General features: G+C 39.0%; 1 protein-coding gene across 3 annotated transcripts in view; it reads left to right on the top strand.

The window, feature by feature from the left end:
- Positions 1–21164, top strand: part of NR3C2 (nuclear receptor subfamily 3 group C member 2) — a 358115-nt gene that overhangs the window by 310088 nt on the left and 26863 nt on the right. For all 3 annotated transcript variants that reach the window (XM_017532742.1, XM_017532733.2, XM_017532746.2), the window contains exons 7-8: positions 10938–11068; positions 16780–16937. In XM_017532742.1, the coding sequence (XP_017388231.1) occupies positions 10938–11068; positions 16780–16937 (289 nt within the window). The remainder of the gene's footprint in view (positions 1–10937; positions 11069–16779; positions 16938–21164) is intronic.

Here is a 21164-nt window from a genome sequence, read left to right as displayed (position 1 = left end):
ACACACTGGGGTCAGTTGGGGGGAAATAGGGGAGGGACAGTGTGGGGTGGGGAGCTGGGGAGAGATAGCAAGGGAAGAAATGCCAGATGTAGGTGATGGGGAGGAAGGCAGTAAATCACACTGCCACATGTGTACCTATGCAACAATTTGGCATGTTCTTCACATGTACCCCAAAACCTAAAATGCAATAAAATAAATAAATGGGAAAAATAAAATAAAATAAAATCTACTATATAAAGGAATGTTTTTAAGAATACTATATATAGAATTTATGGTTTAAAAATTTGTTTCCAGACTTTTAGGACTATCAGTGGTAAATTACAGTTGCCATATGACAAGACTCCTTCTAGATTTTTAGATTGTCACATGTTATTCTGATCTGTGTAACTATGCATTAAAGTCAGTGGATATTGTGATGTTGAAGTCCACAGGCAGCTGTATGAAAACATATCTTTTCTGGAACATCAACTGAGGTGATAAAATCCTGAATTAGCTTTTAACTGTTATAGAATTGACCATATAAAATTAAGAGAGAACAGATGAATGTTGTGGAGACCAATGGGACATTAGTCTCTCTAACACGTTAGTTCAGTGAGGCAGACCACAATGGCATTCTCAGGTGATTTCTAGACCTCCTGGCTGAGTTCTACCCTGGTTATAAATAAACTATCCAAGTACTATAAAAATGATCAGGTGTCAGAACTGTAGCTGGCAAAATCGTCCTTCTACGCATATGTCTTGTCAGTTAAGGAAAAATTAGTAAGACTCTAAAAAAAAATTAAAAACAGTAAACTGGAATAATTTGAATGTTTAAATTGGGGTCCTTTTTATTCTAATTGAGGTTCAAAAGAAAAAACCTGTTTTTCTGCGGGCTGTTTTTTAGGAATATAATAAGCCTGAGACACGGACCATCTGTTATACTGACCATGTAACAAGATGTTAGATTTATTTAGACACGATGCAGTTTGCAGTATCAGATGTAAGGTCTGGTCTTTCAGGTCGGCTGTGATTACATGTGTGCACCACACCAGTCAAGTTATTTAAACTATCTGTTGCAAGATTGACATTATTGCTGCCTACATTCTGACAGTGTAACACACACACATTCCTAGAGGTGGTTTACTGAAGTAATAAATCGTATATTAGCAAACATGTTTTTGAGAGACCTCCTCTTGAGATTCCAGAGACTTCAACCCTGACTGAGCAAAACAAAACAACCTTTGTTTTGTTTATATCTACAAAGAAAAGTACAGCTGAAAGTCTGTGAAATCTGTCAGATTTACCTGCTTGTGTTTGTTACCAGATACTTATCACTCACATAATTGTGGACCTCTGCACCATAAAAAAAATCAGTCATAGGTATGCACCCCACTATCCAGAAGAGTGCACAGACCTTCAGAATGATGAGAGCTATGTGGAGTTTAATCCAGGGCCTAACATGAAATATTTCAAAGGCTTCTTTTAGTAGTTCCTTCTTAAATAATGTCTTACACACCTATAAGATATTTAGTTGACAAGGTACACTTTAGTGCAATATTACTAAAAGATTTTACGTTTAAAAATGTCATTGTTCTTTTCATTGGTTGCCATAGGTGGAAGAGTTGGGAACCTTTTGTGCTTTGGCATTTATAAAATCGGCCTATGTGAAACGATTACATTTATTAAATGTGAGTTCGTGGAAAAAGAAAAGAATGATAAAGGTAGTTCTATTTTCCTTCCCCTTTAGGGTACTGAAACTGTATCAGAAAGGTCTTTGAGGAACTGTTTCTGAGTGACTTTTTGAAATCATGGTTTATTAAAGAATTTTTACCCCACATGCTTTTCTAAAAGCATTTAGCGTAGCTTGCAATAAAAGCACAGATACAGTAAAACTACAAGCCAATCAAGACACAAAAAGGCAAAAAGCAGTAGCTAAAACAGAGAGTAAGATAGATATTTTGTATATTATAAAAGAAGAAAGAATGAAACACCTGAATACTAACAGAAGTTGCATTATTAAACACAATTATTAATTGCTCTCAAATAAAGTGTAGGCCAGGTGTGGTGGCTCATGCCTGTAATCTCAGCACTTTGGGAGGCTGAGGGGAGCAGATCACCTGAGGTCAGGAGTTCAAGATGAGCCAGGCCAACATGGCAAAACCCCATCTCTACTAAAAGTACAGAAATGAGCTAGGCATGGTGGCACGCACCTGTAATCCCAGCTACTTGGGAGGGTGAGGTGGGAGAATCGCTTGAACCAGGGAGGTGGAGGTTGCAGTGAGCCGAGATCATGCCACTGCACTCCAGCCTGGGTGACAGAGTGAGACTCTATCTCAAACAAACAAACAAACAAATAAATAAAAGGTAGAATCATGAATTGTAGAGATTTTTGTTTTCCTAATATTCAAAACTTTTTTAGTTGTGATAAAGAATACACATAACAAAATTTGCCTTCTAACCCTGTTTATGTGCACAGTTCAGTAGTATTGTTACATTGTTGTGCAACCAGTCTCCAGAACTTTTTCATCTTGCAAAACTAAAACTGTACTCAGTAAACTAATTCTGCATTCCCACCCCCCACAGCCCCTGGTAACCACCGTTTAACTTACTGTTGCTATGAGTGTGGCTACTTTAGATAGCTCATATACACAAAATCATGCAGTATTTGTCTTTTTCTAACAGGCATATTTCATTTAGCATAATATGAAGGTTCATTCATGTTGTAGTATGTGTCAGAATTTTCTTTTTAAAGCTGAATAATATCCCATTGTCTACATTTACCACATGCTTATCCATTTATCTGTCAATGAACTCTTGGGTTGCTTCCATCTTTTGCCTATTGTGAATAATGTTGCTATGAATGACAAATATTGCCTTCGTGGCCTGCTTTCACTTCCTGCAGAGATTCATTAAGTAGAAGTTAGCTTTAAGAAAGAAGCTTTTTCCAGGCCTAAAGTTCAAGGCCTGTGTATCACGTGAGTCTTAATAAGAATGATGAGTGACGAAAAATGGAAGTCATCTTCAGAAGCCGTCTTTGCAAAGATGCAGAGATTTTCTACAAAGGGCTATTTCTTGGCACAGAGTTCAGTGGAGGCATAATGCTAAATAATATCTGCGAAATGCACTGCCTTGGAGGCCTGCCTCTGTGACTTCCTAGTGGTCTAGCTGAATTTCAGGGGTAACACCTCAGGAGACCATTAAGGAGCTGAATGGTAAGCATGCCCTTAAAACTAGCCACCTCAAAGGTGAACTCAGTGGAGGCTTTGACAAGATCAAGGCAACCTCAGAATAGAGGTTGCTGATGAGAACCTGGAATGGGTGGGAAATTCACACCATCCCACAGGTTTAGACACTGAAAGGTGGACGAGCCTAGCTTGTGTTCTCACTGTGGTAGATGGCCACCACATGAAGTATCCATGAACATGTTCCAATTCATACTTAGAGCTCGCGAGTTCTGCAGGCGTTCATAGCTGTAATGCTTTGTAGTTTGGGCGAATCAAATATCTACTTCTGTCAAAGTACATGAATATGATTCTGTGATTACATTTAGTTTGGGGCAATAATTTCTAAAATCAACTACTTCTAGAAGGTCTTCTAGATACCCAGATGGTAAGCCAGTACTTACAAAACAAGGGTGTTCCTTCTGACAGCCATTGGCTAATAGGTTCAAAGGACTAGTCTCATAATGTGAAATAGGGCAACACAGTTGACATATAATGATGGCAAGACAGCATGAGTGGGTCCTGTAGATAAAACAGTTGCCCAGATTGCTTAGGTGCTAAGTTAAAAGCAGGCAGCCAGCACCCAAGTCATTTAAATTTTGAATGCTCTACCTACACTCTGATTTTAATGGGTTTTTTCTAATTCCCACTATTATTATGTGAATTAAACCCCATTTCTAACCCCAAATTCTCTCCAAAGCAAGGAAAAAATATTGTCTAACTCTCATTATTCACTTTAGTCCCAAGTGAGTAAGATTTGGAGAAGTTAGATAATTTTAACATAATAGTTTAAAACTATTTCCAAATGATCATATGATTTCAGTTTTAGTATAATCGATGTTCTAAGAGAAGACCAGATGAAGTTATAGCTACAAATAAAATTGGTTTCCTCATTTGAGAAAGTTTCAAGTTTACAAAACTATTGAAGTGTTTTTTAAAAAATATTTTGGAACTATTGTTGTCATAGATTTTAACACAGCCTCCTTAGAATTGGAACTGCGTCTCTAGACCCACTTTGGCTGCTGTGTTTATTTATCCAAAAGTAAAGTTTTTATTCTGTTCCTGCAAATAAGAAGATATTTAGAAATGGCTTACACATGCAAGAATATTAGTACTCACGGTTCTTACATAGAGACTAGCAGCCATCAGTTATTCAGGTCTGATGTTCATTATACAGCTGTTTTCTACATCAGTAATCTGTTACCACATTTGTGTTAGTCCACTTTCAAGGGTGACTTTTGATCATGCATCTACTTTTGTTTTACAGAAGCATTATACAAGCTTGTTTCTCTTTCCCAAAGTAGTCAGTATATTTTTACATTATTCTGTTCAAAATGAGCTAAACTTACATGAATAAAAAGCATGTAGCAAAGAGTATATTCTGTGAAGTGATATTGCAAAACTAATAGCAATGTCACGCCAAAAATATTGTCCTAGTTTCAACTTCCTTGGATGTACATTTCTATACATTTAATCTAATTGTGCAAAAAATTGCACAATTAATTGCACAAAAAATGTGCAAAATGATGTGATATAAAAGGCATTTTCAAGATGACCTATGTTCTTGAAATTTCAAGCTATATTGAATGCTCAGTACTCTTCAGTTAGAGACTTCAATTTCATGCCATGGAAACAGCAATGGAATTTGAAAACACAAAATCTTACCACATAAGGGGGAGCAAAGAGTAAACAAATGAGTGGCTATAATAACAAAACATCAGAGGTACTGAATAGAGTTGTATGACTCCGGAAAAAAGAGCTAAAAATGATTACTCAGGCCGGCATATGGAGAAAGTAAAGGCATAAGTTTTGTAGTAAAAAACCTGGGTTTGGATCCTGGCTTCACATGTACCTAAAATTCCTTACCATGAACATGAGAATAATTCCTCACTCGGCATTGCGAGATTTAGCAAGAAGAAATTTAGCTCTGATGTATGGCTGGGCAATTCATAAATGATAGCTATGGAGACTGTAGAGGTTATTTAGTTACTACCTCACAAAGACTTAAAAAGAGATGCTGTTCATACTAAAGTAGCAAAAAGATGCTTTCTTTGGTGTATTGTCACACATTAATGTTCTAATCTGTTTTCAAGTGGAATCTGAGGTCTCTCTTTAACCTTTAATCTGTGTGTGAATGTTTTGTTAACACATCTGATGACAGAAGCACTCTGACATGGAGGTGTTCTCATGTTCTACTCTCGGCAAGTTATTTCTACCTTCTGAAAATCTACATTATCTTTGGTTTTTCCCTAGATTTACCATCTTCTATATAGAAATAATTTAAAATAATAATATTGTTTTCCTGAAAACTCATTGTAAGACTTTGACTCTTTCTTGGTTTGTTCCAACCACAATGATCATTGGTCTCACAAGAAGCATTATATTCTCTCTATGATTTCCAAAAAACTAACGTGTGAAGTATTTTATAATGTAAGACCTTCCATATAGTTCGTTCATACATCCCTGCAAGATTGGAATTTTTTTTAGTATTCCAATTTTACATGTAGTATGCCTGAGATCTACCAGATCACAAAGCAAGCATGCTGAAAGGCTAATGGGCTGTGCACCTCTAGGACCTGCTAGGGCAAAGCCAGGGATGCCCCCTTAAGGAATCAAATGCACGTGAGGGCACTTTTCAAACCACACAGTGTGAAATGCATGTTGTGTTATGCTCTGCAGACATCCTGATTTTCCAACTTGCTTTACCCATGTCACAATCTAAATCAGTCTCTCTCTTTCTCTCAAAAAATTCTGTAGAACTTCCTAAATGCAATTTCTAATTTTGTGGCCACTTGATAATCTTACTTTTTATAAATTGCCAGTATTCCTTTTCCTTAATCATCGTCATCATATGCAAATCTGTATGTTTTCATTTCATAGCCTTTAACTGTTCTCTTTGCTTTTTTCCTTTCTTTTTTCGCTCTCATTCATTCATGAAAAATACTTACCACAGACTGACACATAGCACTTGTCTATTATATTCTTTTTGACATTTAAAAAAGTTAGTCAGACATGGATCCTGCCTTTACAAAGTTTGCAGCTACCAATCGAAATGATGGAACTAAACTGAGCTTTTTAAATTTTTTAATTTTTTTATTTTTTGGCTCTAAACACACAAAAATTCTACATTTAAAAAAGTTTTAAATATATAGCCAAGCTCAAAAGAAAATTTTTTAAAAGGCGCAAAAACAGGAAATTCATAGCCAGGGTGTTTTAAGGCAGAACTTATGCCACACATGGCCCACAGACTATTAAATGCAGATATGTGCTTTAGGGGTGGGTATTAGAATACAAACAGGGAAAAGTGACAAGAAGTTAGACTCCAAAAAGGCCAGCGCCTGAAATAAAGCCCCCTGCATGAATCCAGGGCTTGGCAAAGCTTTCATTCTCTGCTGACAAAGACAATAAAACTAAACCAACAGCCAGTATGGCAAGGAAGCTGAAAGAAATAAGAAATACAAACCTGCACCACATCAAGTGTGGAGTCTAAATTTAAACTACATGAGTCTTGCAAAAAGTGTTTAAGCTGAGAAATTAGCATAAAAACTGCTCCAGAACAAGTAAAATGCTTATATCCATGACAATTGCAAATGCTAAAACTCTGTAAGAGTCCCATCCAGAAGCCAGAACCCATGGGATTCACCCAGAAGACAATACCTGACAAAACAATACATGTTAGATATGCATATTAGCAACCCCAAAATTGAATAAAACATCTGAAAGAAACTATAAAATAAACATGTTTAATATCTAGATATATAAAGGAAAAATATGGGAAATCACAGAAATGTTTGAGAGAAAATTAAATAGTGCATTTTTTAGCTCCTCAACATGAAAAATACTGCCATTAAAATTAAAACACTATAGATATTAAGCAGTAGATTATATGGAAAATAGAGCTGAGAAAATCACCCAGGAATGCATTACAGAGAGAGAAAAAGCAAGAAAATATGAGAGAGAGGCTAATGTGGAAGACACAAGGAGAAGGTCCAACATACTGCTAATTGGAGTTTTAAAAAGAAAAATAACAAGAACAGGTTAGAGATGATACTTGAAGGGACGACGGCTGAAAACATTTTAGAACTGAAGGAATACTTACATATGCAAGTTGAATAAGGACACTGAGTCCTGAACAGGAGAAATAAAAATCAGTCTGTACCTCGGTACATCATAATGAAACTGCAGGCATCATACACATGGAGAAAAATTTTTTAAAGCTTCCAAAGAGAAAAATGCAGGCTACCTTCAGGAGAATGACAATTAGACTAACAGTTAATTTCCCAACAGCAACAATTAAGGCCCAGATATAGTCAAATGCTATCTGCAAAGTACTGTGGTAAATCACTTTTCAAGCTAGAAATCCATAGCTTTTTAAACTATCATCCAGGAAGGAAGGTAAAATAAAGATTTTTTCAGACAAATTGAGACCAAAGGACATAAACTTTTTTTTTTTTTTTTTTTTTTTTGAGACAAGAGTCTTGCTCTGTCACCTAGGCTGGAGTCCAATACAATTTTGGCTCACTGCAACCTCCACCTTCCAGTTCAAGTAATTCTTCCACCTCAACCTCCCAGGTGCTAGAATTGCAGACACCTACCATCATGCCCGTAATACAATAATTTTTGTATTTTTGTAGAGATGAGGTTTCACCATTTTGGCCAAGCTGGTCTTGAACACCTAACCTCAGGTGATCTGCCCACCTCGGCCTCACAAAGTGCTGGGATTACAAGCATGAGCCACCACACCCGGCTCCTGAACATTATCAACTAATCACTGCTGAAAGAATTACTAAAATACGTTCTTCAGTAAGTAAGAAATTGAACTCAGGAGTGAAGTGCAAGAAGTGAGGGCAGTCACGGAAACACTGGGAAAATCTAAGCAGACCTGGAATGTGTGCATCTGAGAGAAACTGCATTTAACAATGATGACTTAAGGTGTAAAAACAGAATGTACAGCTTCTAAATCCAGTAAAGCCATAAGAGAGGGGGGTTAAAAAGCTAGATCAATTCAATAAAAGGAAGAGGAGAAAGGAGGGAAAAAGGAAGGAAAGTAAGCTAAAATGGTAGAGAACATCCAAGCTTGTCAGTAATCATGATAAATAAAAACAGATTAAACTGAGTTATTAAAATACAGAGACTCTCAGATTTTTTAACCCAGCCATTTGTGTTTATACGGTATGTGTGAAATATAATCACATGGGAAGTTTGAAAGTCAGGATCAAAAGAAAGGTTGATGACACACCTCTCAAGTTCCAAAGTGAGCAAGAAAAAGAAGCAGAGAGAAAGAAAAACAATGTGCAGATCAGGCAACATTTTTAAGTCAAATTATTAGAAATAAAAATGGTGTTAGTGCGAGAAGGAAAAAATGGGGGAAATTGGTAAAGATACGAAGAGTCAAATCACCAACGAAATCTCTTGTGTCTCAACTCTGAATGCCAGTTATAAGGAACCCATAATGAAACATAGCACGTGTTCTACCCAAATGATGAGTAAACATTTGAGAAAAAAACGTTGAACCTACTGTTGACGACGGAAATGGAAACAAAAGCAACCATGTGCTACCCATTCAACCTCCCATCAGATGGAAAAAAAATGAAATTGGATAATGGCAAGCATTGGTGGGGATGTGGATGGAGTAAGGGTACGCTCATGCCCTGCTGGTGGGAATGAAAGCGGGGAACATGCACCCATCTATGACTCAGCAGTTCTGTTTTCATTGTGTCCTATAGAAATGATAAGGATATTCCTTGGGCATCACTTGTGATAACAGTAAAGACCAGACAGCCCAGGTGTCCATCAGTAGTGGAATGGATAAGTAAATTGTGGTACATTCAAACAAATGAAGCTCAAAACAGTTAAAATGGATTAATTTAGTTACCTGTATCAAAAGTTACTGTTGAATAAAAATAAGTTGCAGAAGGATGTGCATATCTAATTTCAAATTTACATAAAACAAAGCAATACCGTATCCTGTTTTTATAGATACATACATACACACATCTGAGAGGAAATGATAATCACCCAGACCGGGTGGTTCCCTTCTTGAAAGAGGAAGAGACGGATAGGACGGGGAAGAAGACTGAGTGGGCCTTAACTCTGCCATGTTTAATTTTTTAAAATCTGATGCACATATGGCAAAAATATGTGTTTACATTGTTTATTTTGTTTTTAAACAAAAAAAAAAAATTGTTTACATTGTTAATTCTGTATGGTAGATCCAGAAGCTCCTGCTGTTAGCATGTGTGTGTTTAAAATATTTCCTTAGTTTAAAATGGTTTCTAGTTTATTAGGAGGAGAGGAAAAACATAAAATAATGCAGAGAACACGTGCTTTGTTTCATTATGGGTTCCTTATAACTGGCATTCAGAGTTGAGACGTGAGATTTCGGCCAATTGATGGGAGCCCAAGAGTGCACCCTAAAAGAGAGATTCCCACATTGCTGTCCTGCGGATGCCGCCTGCTTTCAGTCACCCTTGGAAATGGATCTGCTATCCAGTCCATGTTTTCTGTTTCTTTGGCCTTTGTCAAGTCCTTTCCCATTGTTCGCCAATACTGTCTCTTTCTTTTTTCGTTTTCTTTTTTTTTTTTGAGATGGAGTCTTGCTCTGTCATCAAGGCTGGAGTGCAGTAGTGCAATCTTGGCTCACTGCAACCTCTACCACCTGGGTTCAGGTGATTCTCCTTCCTCAGCCTCCCAAGTAGCTGGGACTACGGGCAGCTGCCACCATACCTGGCTAATTTTTGCGTTTTTTTAGTAGAGACGGGCTTCACCATATTGGCCAGGCTGGTCTTGAACTCCTGACTTTGTGATCTACCCACCTTGGCCTCCCAAAGTGCTGGGATTTACAGGCGTGAGACACCACAGCCTGCCCTCTTTCACTTTTTACAGTCTGTTCACTATGAACCAGTATTACCCAGGGTCTTAGAAAAGGTTTATTACTTTCAGGAAAAACATCTTTAAAAAAAAAAAAAAGTGATGCCTTGCTTACTTCTCAAGCAAAGAGAAAATTATGATTTCTTGTTATATAACATGGATTTTTATGGAAACATTTAGTGGATAGTGGTGTGAGGGGATTGTTGGCTGTGTGTGTGTGTGGAAGTATTTGTATATGTTGTGCCAAACCCCCCAGTCATTTTTTCTCTTTATCAGAGAGATTCCATTTGGCTTTCTCACCTTTTAAAGTATTTTTTTAAATTTCCCTTTTAAAACATGTTGCTGTACATAGTTAATAACATGTTCCATGACCTCTATAAGGAAGGCTCATGCAGAAATCAGATTGGTCATCCCCATCCTGTGTTCATAGCATCTAGCCCAGTCCTTTCCAAATACTAAGTACTGGATATCTTCGCTGAAAAGGAATAAGAGTCTGTGGGCTTTGCCCCAGATCACAGCAGCTTCTCCACTTTGTGGATGGTCTCACTATAACACATCATAATTCTAATCAGTCAGTATTAGTCTTGCCATAAAATGAAATCATGGCACACTTTGAAAAGGGTTTGTTTCAGTGCTTCTGACACATTCTCACAGGGTACAAGTAAATAGCCCAGCAGTATTGGTCTAGAAGCAATTTACCAATCACTGTGAAAGGCATCCAACTTGTCTTTGAAATACACATCTGCTCCATGTTGAAGCCAGAAGGAGAATTCTGACTCAGATCTCTTATGAAGCTGCCTCAGGCTGCCAGTCTGGGTTTGATAATGAATCTTGCATTCTCAGACATTTTCTTCTTTTCCTTTGCAGAGAGAAGATGCATCAGTCTGCCATGTATGAGCTGTGCCAGGGGATGCACCAAATCAGCCTTCAGTTCATTCGACTGCAGCTCACCTTTGAAGAATATACCATCATGAAAGTTTTGCTGCTACTGAGCACAGGTAAAATGATGCCCATCCTGGTACTTTTTCTATATTATCAGATCATCTTCCCCATAGGGCAGTAGCCTGTTTATTGTGTTCAGGTAGTCGGTACCAAAAACAAAAACAAACCAAACAAAAAAAACACACTGAAGAAATGGGAATAAGGCTTTGACCTTTGATGAACTAAGTTACTTGCAAAGTATGAAGCTTTGGGCATGTAAAAGAGCATATCCCATTATTCCTTCATCCATCCAACCACTCAATGTTTATAAAGTGTCTGTTATGTGTATGGTAGGATTGGACAATTCAGGAAAAACAAGGGTTAATGAAGCATAGTCTTTACCCTCATGGAGTTTATACTTTAAGAAAAGTTCAAAGATTTTATTTTTTGAAGTGGAGTCTTGCTCTGTTGCCCAGGCCAGAGTGCAGTGGCGTGATCTCGGCTCAGGGCAACCTCCACCTCCTGGGTTCAAGCAATTCTCCTGTCTCAGCCTCCCAAGTAGCTCGGATTACAGGCGTGTGCCATTATCCTGGTTAATTTTTGTATTTTTAGTAGAGATGGGATTTTGCCATGTTGGCCAGGCTGGTCTCAAACTCCTGACCTCCAGTGATCCACCTGCCTTGGCCTCCCAAAGTGCTAGGATTACAGACATGAGCCACTGCGCCTGGCCAAAGGTATCTTTAATACATATGGAAAGTGGTTATATACTGTGATAGAGGTAAGGAATGTCATGGTGGTTCAAAGAAGGGAAGAGCACATTCAGTTCTGGGGACCCAGGAGGGATACATGGTACAGCTGAATCTTGGAGGATTTTGCAGGGGTTGTAGGCTGGATAGGAGGTGTGAGATGGCATTGCTGTGAGCATGAGTACGAATGAGTGCAGACCTGTGGGGAAGTCTTTATAGGCAGTAACACTTAGTTGCGGGATGGGCGGTTTTACCTTCAAATTCTTTACCTATGTATTAATTTATTTTTTAAAGGTGCGTCAGGTTATGTTGGGTGGAGGAGTTGTGGGTAACAAGATTGGGATGTCAATTAGAGCAGTGTATTCAATGTCCATTGAAGAAATCTGAACTTTATTAGGTGGGCAGAAAGGAGGAATGCTGAAGGCTTTTGAGCAGTGGGATGACGGGATCAGAGCCATATTGTATGGCTTTATAAGGCTCTCTGGCAGAACAGATTCAAGAGGATAGAGACAGGGCGGGAGAGAGGCAGAGACAGAGAACTTAGCCCGACTGGAAGCACAGAGACCTGCTGGAGCCTGTGGAAATAGTGGGCCGGATTACCACGACTGCTAATATGATAGACAGGAGCAGGTGGAGTCCAGAAACATTTTAGACTTGGCCCTGGCAGCTGCCTGGGAAGGGAAGTAAAAGTGCTGTAGGTCAGAGTGACACAGGTTTTGAGCGCAAAGAAATGACTAGCCACAGCAGTGATGCCATTAATAGGAATGTTAACATCAGGACTTGGAGCAGATTTTCTGGAATGTAAAATGAGTTCTGTTTTGGATAGGTTAATTTTTTGATGCCAACTCTGTGTCCTGATAGAAACAGCCAAAAGATGGGGAAAATTGAGGACTGGGACTATGAAGACAGGCTTGAGCACTGAGATGTACATTTGAATAACCTTATAGAAAATTGTAGCGTAATTCCAGTGGTGAGTGGGGTTACCGTGGTCCAGAGAGAGCCAGTGGAGTTGTGTTACGGGAGTGGGGCAGAGACTGCAGGGACAGAGACAAAACTGTCAGAGAGGTAGAAAACCTGGGAGAGTGTATGGTACTGGAAGCCAGGAGGTGAGAGTTTCCAAGAAGGGTGTGACTAACAGCATGGCTTCCACAGAGAAAGTTGAGAACTCTCACAGAAGGCCCCTGGAGTTGACCATTAGGTATTGGCAGGTGCCAGCATGCCAGGAACTTGCAGATTGATGAGAAGCTTTTTTGGGCTTCCGGAACCAGGTATGGGAGGAGAGAAAGCATAAAGCTCCAGTGGAGACAAGAGAGGACAGGACTGGCCTTGGCAAGGATGTGTGGCACCCGTAATTCGAACAACGGCACAGGAATTTTCCAACAGAGGGGAAAGAATTTGAGACACTCCCATCAGATGAGGGCAAGACCCAGAAAGATGACAGGAGACAGTCTGGAGAGGAAAACTCAGAGCCATGTGCAATGGCCACAGAGGAAACTGAGAAATGTTCTGGATGTCAAGAGCCCGCAAGGATGCCAGGGCGAGTGGCATGGACTTTAGAGGAGGAGAGGGTACCTAGTGACAACCTGGCGTAGCCACTCCGTGCCTTGCCCTTGCCATGGGCCCCTGAATCAGAGGTGTGAGAGAATGGGCAGTGATCAGTAAGTCATTTGGAGAAGAGGGGTAAGACTAGCCAAGGTGCTCAGGATGGAATGTGTATGAAGAGCTGCTGTTTCCAGCAGAGAGGGACTGGGTCGGGGGAAACTAAGCTGGAATCAGGTAGCGATCAGAGCAGGAAAAGGGATGCAGGGGTGACCTGGGTAATAATCCTGCTTCACTTGTAATTTGCAAAGTGTTTTTCCATATGTTATCTAATTGAATGCTTAAAATAACCCTGGGAGATCGATAGCCCTCTTGTCAAGTTGACAAAACGGAGGTACTTCAGTGTGATTTGTTGAGTATCCTCTATGAGCTAGGACTAAAACCAACAGCTTGGAACTTGACCTCCAGTGTCCTGCCTGCACCCCGAAGAGCAGGGACCGAGAGGCTGAAAGGCAGGCAGATGGCAGGTGACACACAATGGCAGCAGTGAGGACGGGGTGTCCAGTAGGCAGAATCGCAGACTTCATAGCAGAGGGGGCAAACCGGCAGCCCTGGTAGGGAGGTGGGGCCAGCAGTTCACAGCTGTGTTTTATTTGGCCAGCACAGGTTTTTGGGGTTGCTTTTGGCCTTTGGTTTTATTTTCATTGAATTCAATTGCCCGGGGCAGGGCATGTTCTCTCCAGTTTGCCACAGGCCCCACCATTCCTCACTAATGACACCCAGCCCCATCTCCCGCAGCTCTTGTGTTTGCACCCCTCACCTGCAGGGTCGGCCCCTGCTCCACTCTTCACCAAGGTATCTGTTGTTTCTGACTTACTCTTTCTCGAGTATATCTTTGGAACTATAATCTTTAAATTCACTGAAAATGATTGTATTCCCCTTCCAAGCTAGGTTATTAACCATTACTGGTTCGAAACATATTTTGAAAATCATGACGAATGGATGATAGACTATAAATGAAACATTTTTAAAGTGCTTGTGATACTAATTCTTTATGATTGTTGACTACTCAATCTAAATTGATCTTATCCTTTTATATACTCAGCCTATAATAGTTTCTGATATCATTTTGAAGCTGCTTGAATTAATTTATTAGCCCCCAAGTAGCTCAGTACTTTGAATTCTGATTTTTTTTTTAATGCAGAAAAAGCAAAATAAAAAGGTAGGAAATCGTAAGTAAAGCATTTTATGAAGCATAAAACACACAGGCTCTAGTAAGCTTGTTTTGCTAATCTGTGATAGAACACATGAAAATGTTTCATCTCAGGAATGTCAAATGCACACCTGATGTCCAGTTTATCAAAGTTTTTTGGGACTGACATCAGAGGCTCTCATGTTCTTTTTGCTTGCAGAGGAAAGCAGACAGACGTCCACCTCAGTTGTCTCTTTGCTCTTCTCCAGATTCTGGATGATTTCCAGCAGCTCTGCTGCATTTAATAAGTAAATTCAGAAACTCTGGGCAGAACTCCAAAATTTGAGGTTTTGCTTAAGTTCTCTTTATTTGTGGGTTTCAACTTCTAAAAAATCTGGCTGGGAAACTGGTGCAATATATTTCATTTACTGCAATAAAATATAAGTATAATATTTGATACAAGTTCCTATAAATTTTAGAATTTTTGATCTACAACTATCAGAAATATGAATTTAGTTAACCATACATATACCAAATGGTATTGAAATATAATAGTGAAACTTATTTATTCTACTACTAATTTATCATGTATAAGATGATGTCCATATAAGTATCTATATTGAAAAACTAAACATTTACTTTGTGCAGTCTTATAACTTAAATGCTAATCGGTGGGTGGAAATCATAAGATATTTGCAAACTTTTCCTGTCTTTTAGAAAGTTTTAACATTAAAATTTTGGTGGAAATTGGATCTATGGTTTTACTACTAACATCCTGGTTATTACTGTTCTTTACTTTTTTTTTTTTACTATTAAAGTTTTACTTTAAGGAGAAAAAATACTATTTGTTATATAATGGACAGCTTTTAACGTTTAATGTGAATGTCAGATATTTTAAACCACAACTAATATTGTGGCAGCCTCAGGAATCTGTGCAGTTGCTATTAGGGATTTATTTTTCCCCCTCACAAAAATAGACTTAAACCACAAATCAAAAGTCTCAACAATTAAACTCAAGACGATTATTATCATAATAGTAGAAGTTAATTTGCAAGCTAATCCATGTCTTTTTGTAGGATAACAGGGTTTATTTGGAAACAGCAACATGCCTGGCTTCCAGGGTTGCACGCAATACTCAGAATCCTCTCAAAGTGCTGATGACCCAAGTAAATAATTATTTATACCAGTTATGGGAAATTAGCAAATATATTGGGTAATTAAGAAGTGAAAGTAAGAGCAGTTTCAATACCAGAATGTTAATATCCAAAGATGAATTTTCATTAGATGTTTATCTCCTAAAAATAAAATTCTAGGTGATTTTCTTTTTCAGTGTTAAGGCGTAAACATACTATTTATTGGCCGTAGTGGGAAAAAAAATGCTTAAACTTTGTGCTACACCTGGACTTTATTTATTAATAAAGTATTTTCACAAATGTCCTGGGACCTGCCTCTCAGCAGGTCACAGAAGCACTTGATAAGCTTACAAGTCCTGAATTTCAAAGTATTCTTTTTAAGTGATTTTTTTTTAAAAAATATGAAAGCTAGCCGCCACATGAAAGGAAAGAAGAAAATATTATCCTTAGTTTTCTGCGTTATCAAAGATACAGATGAACATGGCTCATTCTCTTTGAAAGTTTTACATTTTGCCTTACGTGCAGAACCACTGTTGATGTTCCCCCTCCCACACATAAGCCAGTGTACAGACCCTTCATGAGGTTGTGCTGGGAAGTCACATGCCTCAGTGGTCATACCATCCGGGTGCAAAGTGGATAGAAAGTGCTGCTTTGTAAGCAGTGTCCTCCCCTTCGTAGATGGCCAGTTCCCCTGAATGTCTTTAATATTTGAACTTATTTCTGAGGTATTGGCAAGTTAGGATTCAAAAATACTCTGATGACCGGCCACAAGGCAGAGTGGCCTTGTGGTCAAGAGGCAGGCTTTGGAAACAGACAGACTTAAGTCTACACTGCCCCTTCTCTGCCATTTTTTGTTGTGTCCATGGGCAAGAGACTCAACCTCCAGTCTTCAGTTTCCTCATCTGTAAAATGAGAGTGATATAACAGTTATGTCACAATATTGGTGTCATGGTTAAGTGAACTAGTCTGTGCAAAATATATGAAAGACTCATCTGATAGTTGTTCTTCTTTGTGTATGTGCATGTACAAGTATTTGCCAGTAGACAACCGCCATATTTTTTCACAAATGTAATTAATTGAGATTCAGTATCTAACCTCAAAATCATTATATGACCTTACCTGCTAAAATGCTAAAGTTGTTTTCCATCCTGGAAATTTACATGTCTGTTTTAACACAGTTCCAAAGGATGGCCTCAAAAGCCAGGCTGCATTTGAAGAAATGAGGACAAATTACATCAAAGAACTGAGGAAGATGGTAACTAAGTGTCCCAACAATTCTGGGCAGAGCTGGCAGAGGTTCTACCAATTGACCAAGCTGCTGGACTCCATGCATGACGTGAGTAGAGCCCCTCCTTGGTTCCTAAGTGAAGGATCAACAACCACATGCACTCTATTGACCAAAGGAAACAGAGACTGAGAGTTTTCAGGGTGTCATGCCAGATCCCTGTTGACCCCAGTAAGGATGTCACCATGCCCCAAGGGGCTGAAGAAGAGACCTGAAGCCAGGAAGTGAGACATAGGGTTTACTGGGTATTTACATACAGGATGGTCCAGGAGCAGTGCATTTATTAAAAACATGCAGGTTATATAGCATTTTCACCTAGCAACCTCCATTTAACCCATGACAAAGGACCTCAATCCCCTGGACAACCTGCGTTCCAAAGAATGGGCCAGCCAGGGATTCGGACGTCCTCTTCAGATAAGGAGTGAATCTCCAGGTTGGCCACTCCCAGATCCCTTAGCTTAGAACTCCGAACACATATTCTTCTTAAACCATAGGATCATTCTCAGGGTATGCTTGAGTTACTGCCGTCAGGTGCATCTGCCACACACAGGGCTTTGGGAGGAATCAGGGTAAATCAGCTGGTGGAAAGCAGCAAGAGTTAAAAACTGAAGAAGGATTTTTTTTTCAAATAACCTTTGGAACAAACCTCATTTACAGCAGAGAGTATGCCCTGGACCAGGGAAGGCCCTCAGATTTGCTACAGGTGTCAGATTGAGTTTCATATTTTTGCTTGCAATTTAGGAAATGTTTGGTTAATAAAAATGTTTGCTTTAACGTTGCATAAATAGAGTCCATCTTCTATAACTGTTAATCTAATAACCCAATCTTTCAAAAACATTATTAGTGGTTCAGGGCCAGCTTGGATCATCTCAATCTTTGCCAACTTTTGAATCCTATATTCATTATTCTTCATAAGATTTACCTTTCTTTTCTTGTGTCAATACAGAAAGGAGATTTTAAGCTTGTTTCGAATTTAATGAATTATAGATATACCCAAGGTGCTTTTAGCAGTTTCTACAAAATATTGATTTGGATAACTAGCTTTATATGTCATTTAAAATATGCTTCTTGTTTCATTTTGCAAGCAGCTTCTCCAATTCTGGCTGAAAGAATGTTGTACGCAGTCGTGCTAATTTAGTTCTTCATATTTGCGAAGTTTCCATACTTTCTTTGGAAAAATTTATTGCCCAAGTTCAGCCTGCAAGATCTGAGTAGTAAACTCTTTTAAAAATATGTTTCTTTTAAGGAAAATGTTGACAGGCTTGATGACCAGTCAACATGTTATTATTTATAATAACACAATAATTGTGTTATTTTGGAGTAATGGTCCATCTTTTAGAAATCCCATTATGACAGCAGAATGTTCTCTCTGTGGTAACTAATGGCATAAGGTTGATTGATAAAAGCATGTCGCTTCCCAGTGTTTTATACTGAGACCCTGTGTATATCATTTACCTCTGCTTTCTCTGAACTTCTCACGTGACAGAAGTCAAATTCCCACAAGGCGAATTCAGTGATAAATAGTTTTGGTAATTGTTGGTGGCCTAAAGAGTGTGGCTTAGTGGAAAATCTTAGGAATAAGAGATGATGGTAAGCAAGGCTTTGGGGAACACAGCAAATTATGCTCTTCATGACTCACACAAAAGGAAATGCAGGGAACTGGAGCAATGTCTTCCCACACATTTTATGTTGAAACCACAGATCCATCTACATGAGAGCACATAGCAGATTTACCTTCTTCTGTTAATTTTGTGGAAAGGCCCTCTGAGTAGTGAATAGAATGGGGGTTTTGTGGTTCTTTCTTCAGTTCTCTTATTTGTTCAGTTAGGCGCAAGTGCAGTATCAAAATTCATGTGATTATAGATGAAACATTCTAAAGCAATTTCCATGTAATGAGACTGACAACAGAAGTTAAAACTTGGTTTTTCAAAAGCCCTTCAGAATTGACCTTCCTTAAGCAGCAAAGCTCAGTGGAAACACTAAGAGGCCTCACTTAGTGGTCCATGAGTCAAAACCTCCTTTGCTAGTTTTTGTTTGTTTGTTTGTTTTCACCAGCACAGTGCTTGGCATAGATAGGAACTCAATGAATAGTTTTTTGAATGGCTATATCATAAATGCTGATTTTATGCAAAGTTTCCCAAAGTAAATTAGTATCTTTTGGGGATTTTAAATTGAGGTATAATTGATACACAATAAACTGAACAAATTTAAAGTACACAATTTTATAAGTTTTGACTTGTATACACACCTGTGAAATTATCACCCCAATGAAGATAGCGAGTATATCCATTACCCCAAAAGTTTTCTCCAGCCTTTCCTTAACCTTTCTACCTACCCTCCTCCTCAGTTGCTTTCTGTATTGCTTCTGTTAACAGAGATTAGTGTCCATTTTCTAATGTTACATATAAATGTAACAATGCAGTATGTAGTCTTTTTTGATTTGGCTTCCTTCACTTAGCATAATTATGTTGAGATTCACTCATTCCATCTCATATATCAGTAATTCAATAATTTGTTGTGTTTTTTATTGTTAAGCAGTTTACCATTGTATGGATTTTCCCCTAGTTACTTTATGTAGTCACCTATTGATGGTTGTTTGTTACCAGCTTGGAAGCTATTACAAATAAAGCCATGCTGAACCTTTATGTACAAGCCTTTGTACGGACATTTACTCTCTCCTTTCTTGGATGAATGCCTCGTAGTGGAAAACCTGGGTAATATAGCAGGTATATTTTCATATTACAAGAAACTGCCAAACTGTTTTCCAGAATGGTTGAACAATTCACTACTCCCATGAGAAGCATATGAGAGTATGGATCACTCTGCACACTTGCTGACTCTTGGCATGATTAGTCTGTTTACTTTCAGCCATTCTAATGGCTGCAACAGTGATATCTTACTGTAGTTTTACCTGGTATTTCCCTAAAGATTGATGATGATGAACATCTTTTCATGTGCTCATTTATCGTCTTTATGTCTTCTTTGGTGAAGTATCTGTTCAACTCTTTGGCTCATTTTTCATAATTGGGTAATTTGTTTTCTGATTGCTGAGTTTTGAGAGTTCTTTATATTTTCGGGTTACAAATCCAGATATATGATTATTTTCTCCCAGTGTGGCTGATCTTTTCATTCTCTTAGCACTGTTTTTAGAAGAGCAGGAGTTTTTAATTTTAACAAAGTCCAGTTGATGATTGTTTTTGGTATGGGTCATGCTTCCAGGGCTGTGTCTGAGAAGTCCTTGTGTAAGCCAGCGTCACAGAGCTTTTTTCTGTGTTTCCTTCTAGCGTCACTGTCTTTCATTGATAGCCTGTGTTTTGGAAACCATTTTTTCATGGTCTTTATTCTGAGTACTTTTGGTTGCTTCAATTCATCTCACTCCACCTTGGTTGGAAGAAGAATACCAGTTTTTTAAAATTATTCTAATTATTTTAATTCTAAAATATTTATTTTGAAATATCAAAAATGTCTGATCTGAAAGGTGGCCCGACAGAAGCATCTTCAATACTCTATTTATATTCTTATTCCAGACAGAACATTGAAAAATGCATTGTAAGCCTAGAGCGACCTTTCTAACATTCACACTTACTCAGACTTGAGACTGCCTACAGCTTTTTTATTAGAGTAAATCAGTGAATCAACATTTGTGGAATTTTCTTCAAGGGAGCAAAGAACTTCACAATGCACTGGCTGTACACTCAAGAGCCTAGTTCTGATCGCCTTCTGGAAAAAAGAGCATTTGTTTCTAAGGGTTACACAGATAAGAACCTTTGAATGTAGATCAAAGTTCTGCTTAAACCGTGTGCGTAGTATGCCAGCTCTCAGGACACATCCACACCGCTCTCAGGACGCGTCCACATCCACACTGCTCTCAGGACACGTCCGCACCGCTCTCAGGACACATCCACATCCACACCGCTCTCAGGGCATATCGACATCCACACCGCTCTCAGACACATCCACACCGCTCTCAGGGCACATCCGTATCCACACCGCTCTCAGGGCATATCCACATCCACACCGCTCTCAGGACACGTCCACACCACTCTCAGGGCACGTCCACACCGCTCTCAGAGCATGTCCGCACCGCTCTCAGGACACATCCACATCCACACCGCTCTCAGGGCATATCCACATCTACACCACTCTCAGACACATCCACATCGCTCTCAGGACACGTCTACACCGCTCTCAGGGCACGTCCACACCGCTCTCAGGGCACGTCCACACCGCTGTCAGGGCACGTCCACACCTCTCTCAGGACACATCCACGTCCACACC

This window comes from Cebus imitator, unplaced genomic scaffold (assembly GCF_001604975.1).
Source record: "Cebus imitator isolate Cc_AM_T3 unplaced genomic scaffold, Cebus_imitator-1.0 Scaffold4, whole genome shotgun sequence".
NCBI classification, from domain to species: domain Eukaryota; kingdom Metazoa; phylum Chordata; class Mammalia; order Primates; family Cebidae; genus Cebus; species Cebus imitator.
Note: the sequence above shows the minus strand (reverse complement) of the source record. Positions and strands in the feature narration are given on the sequence as shown.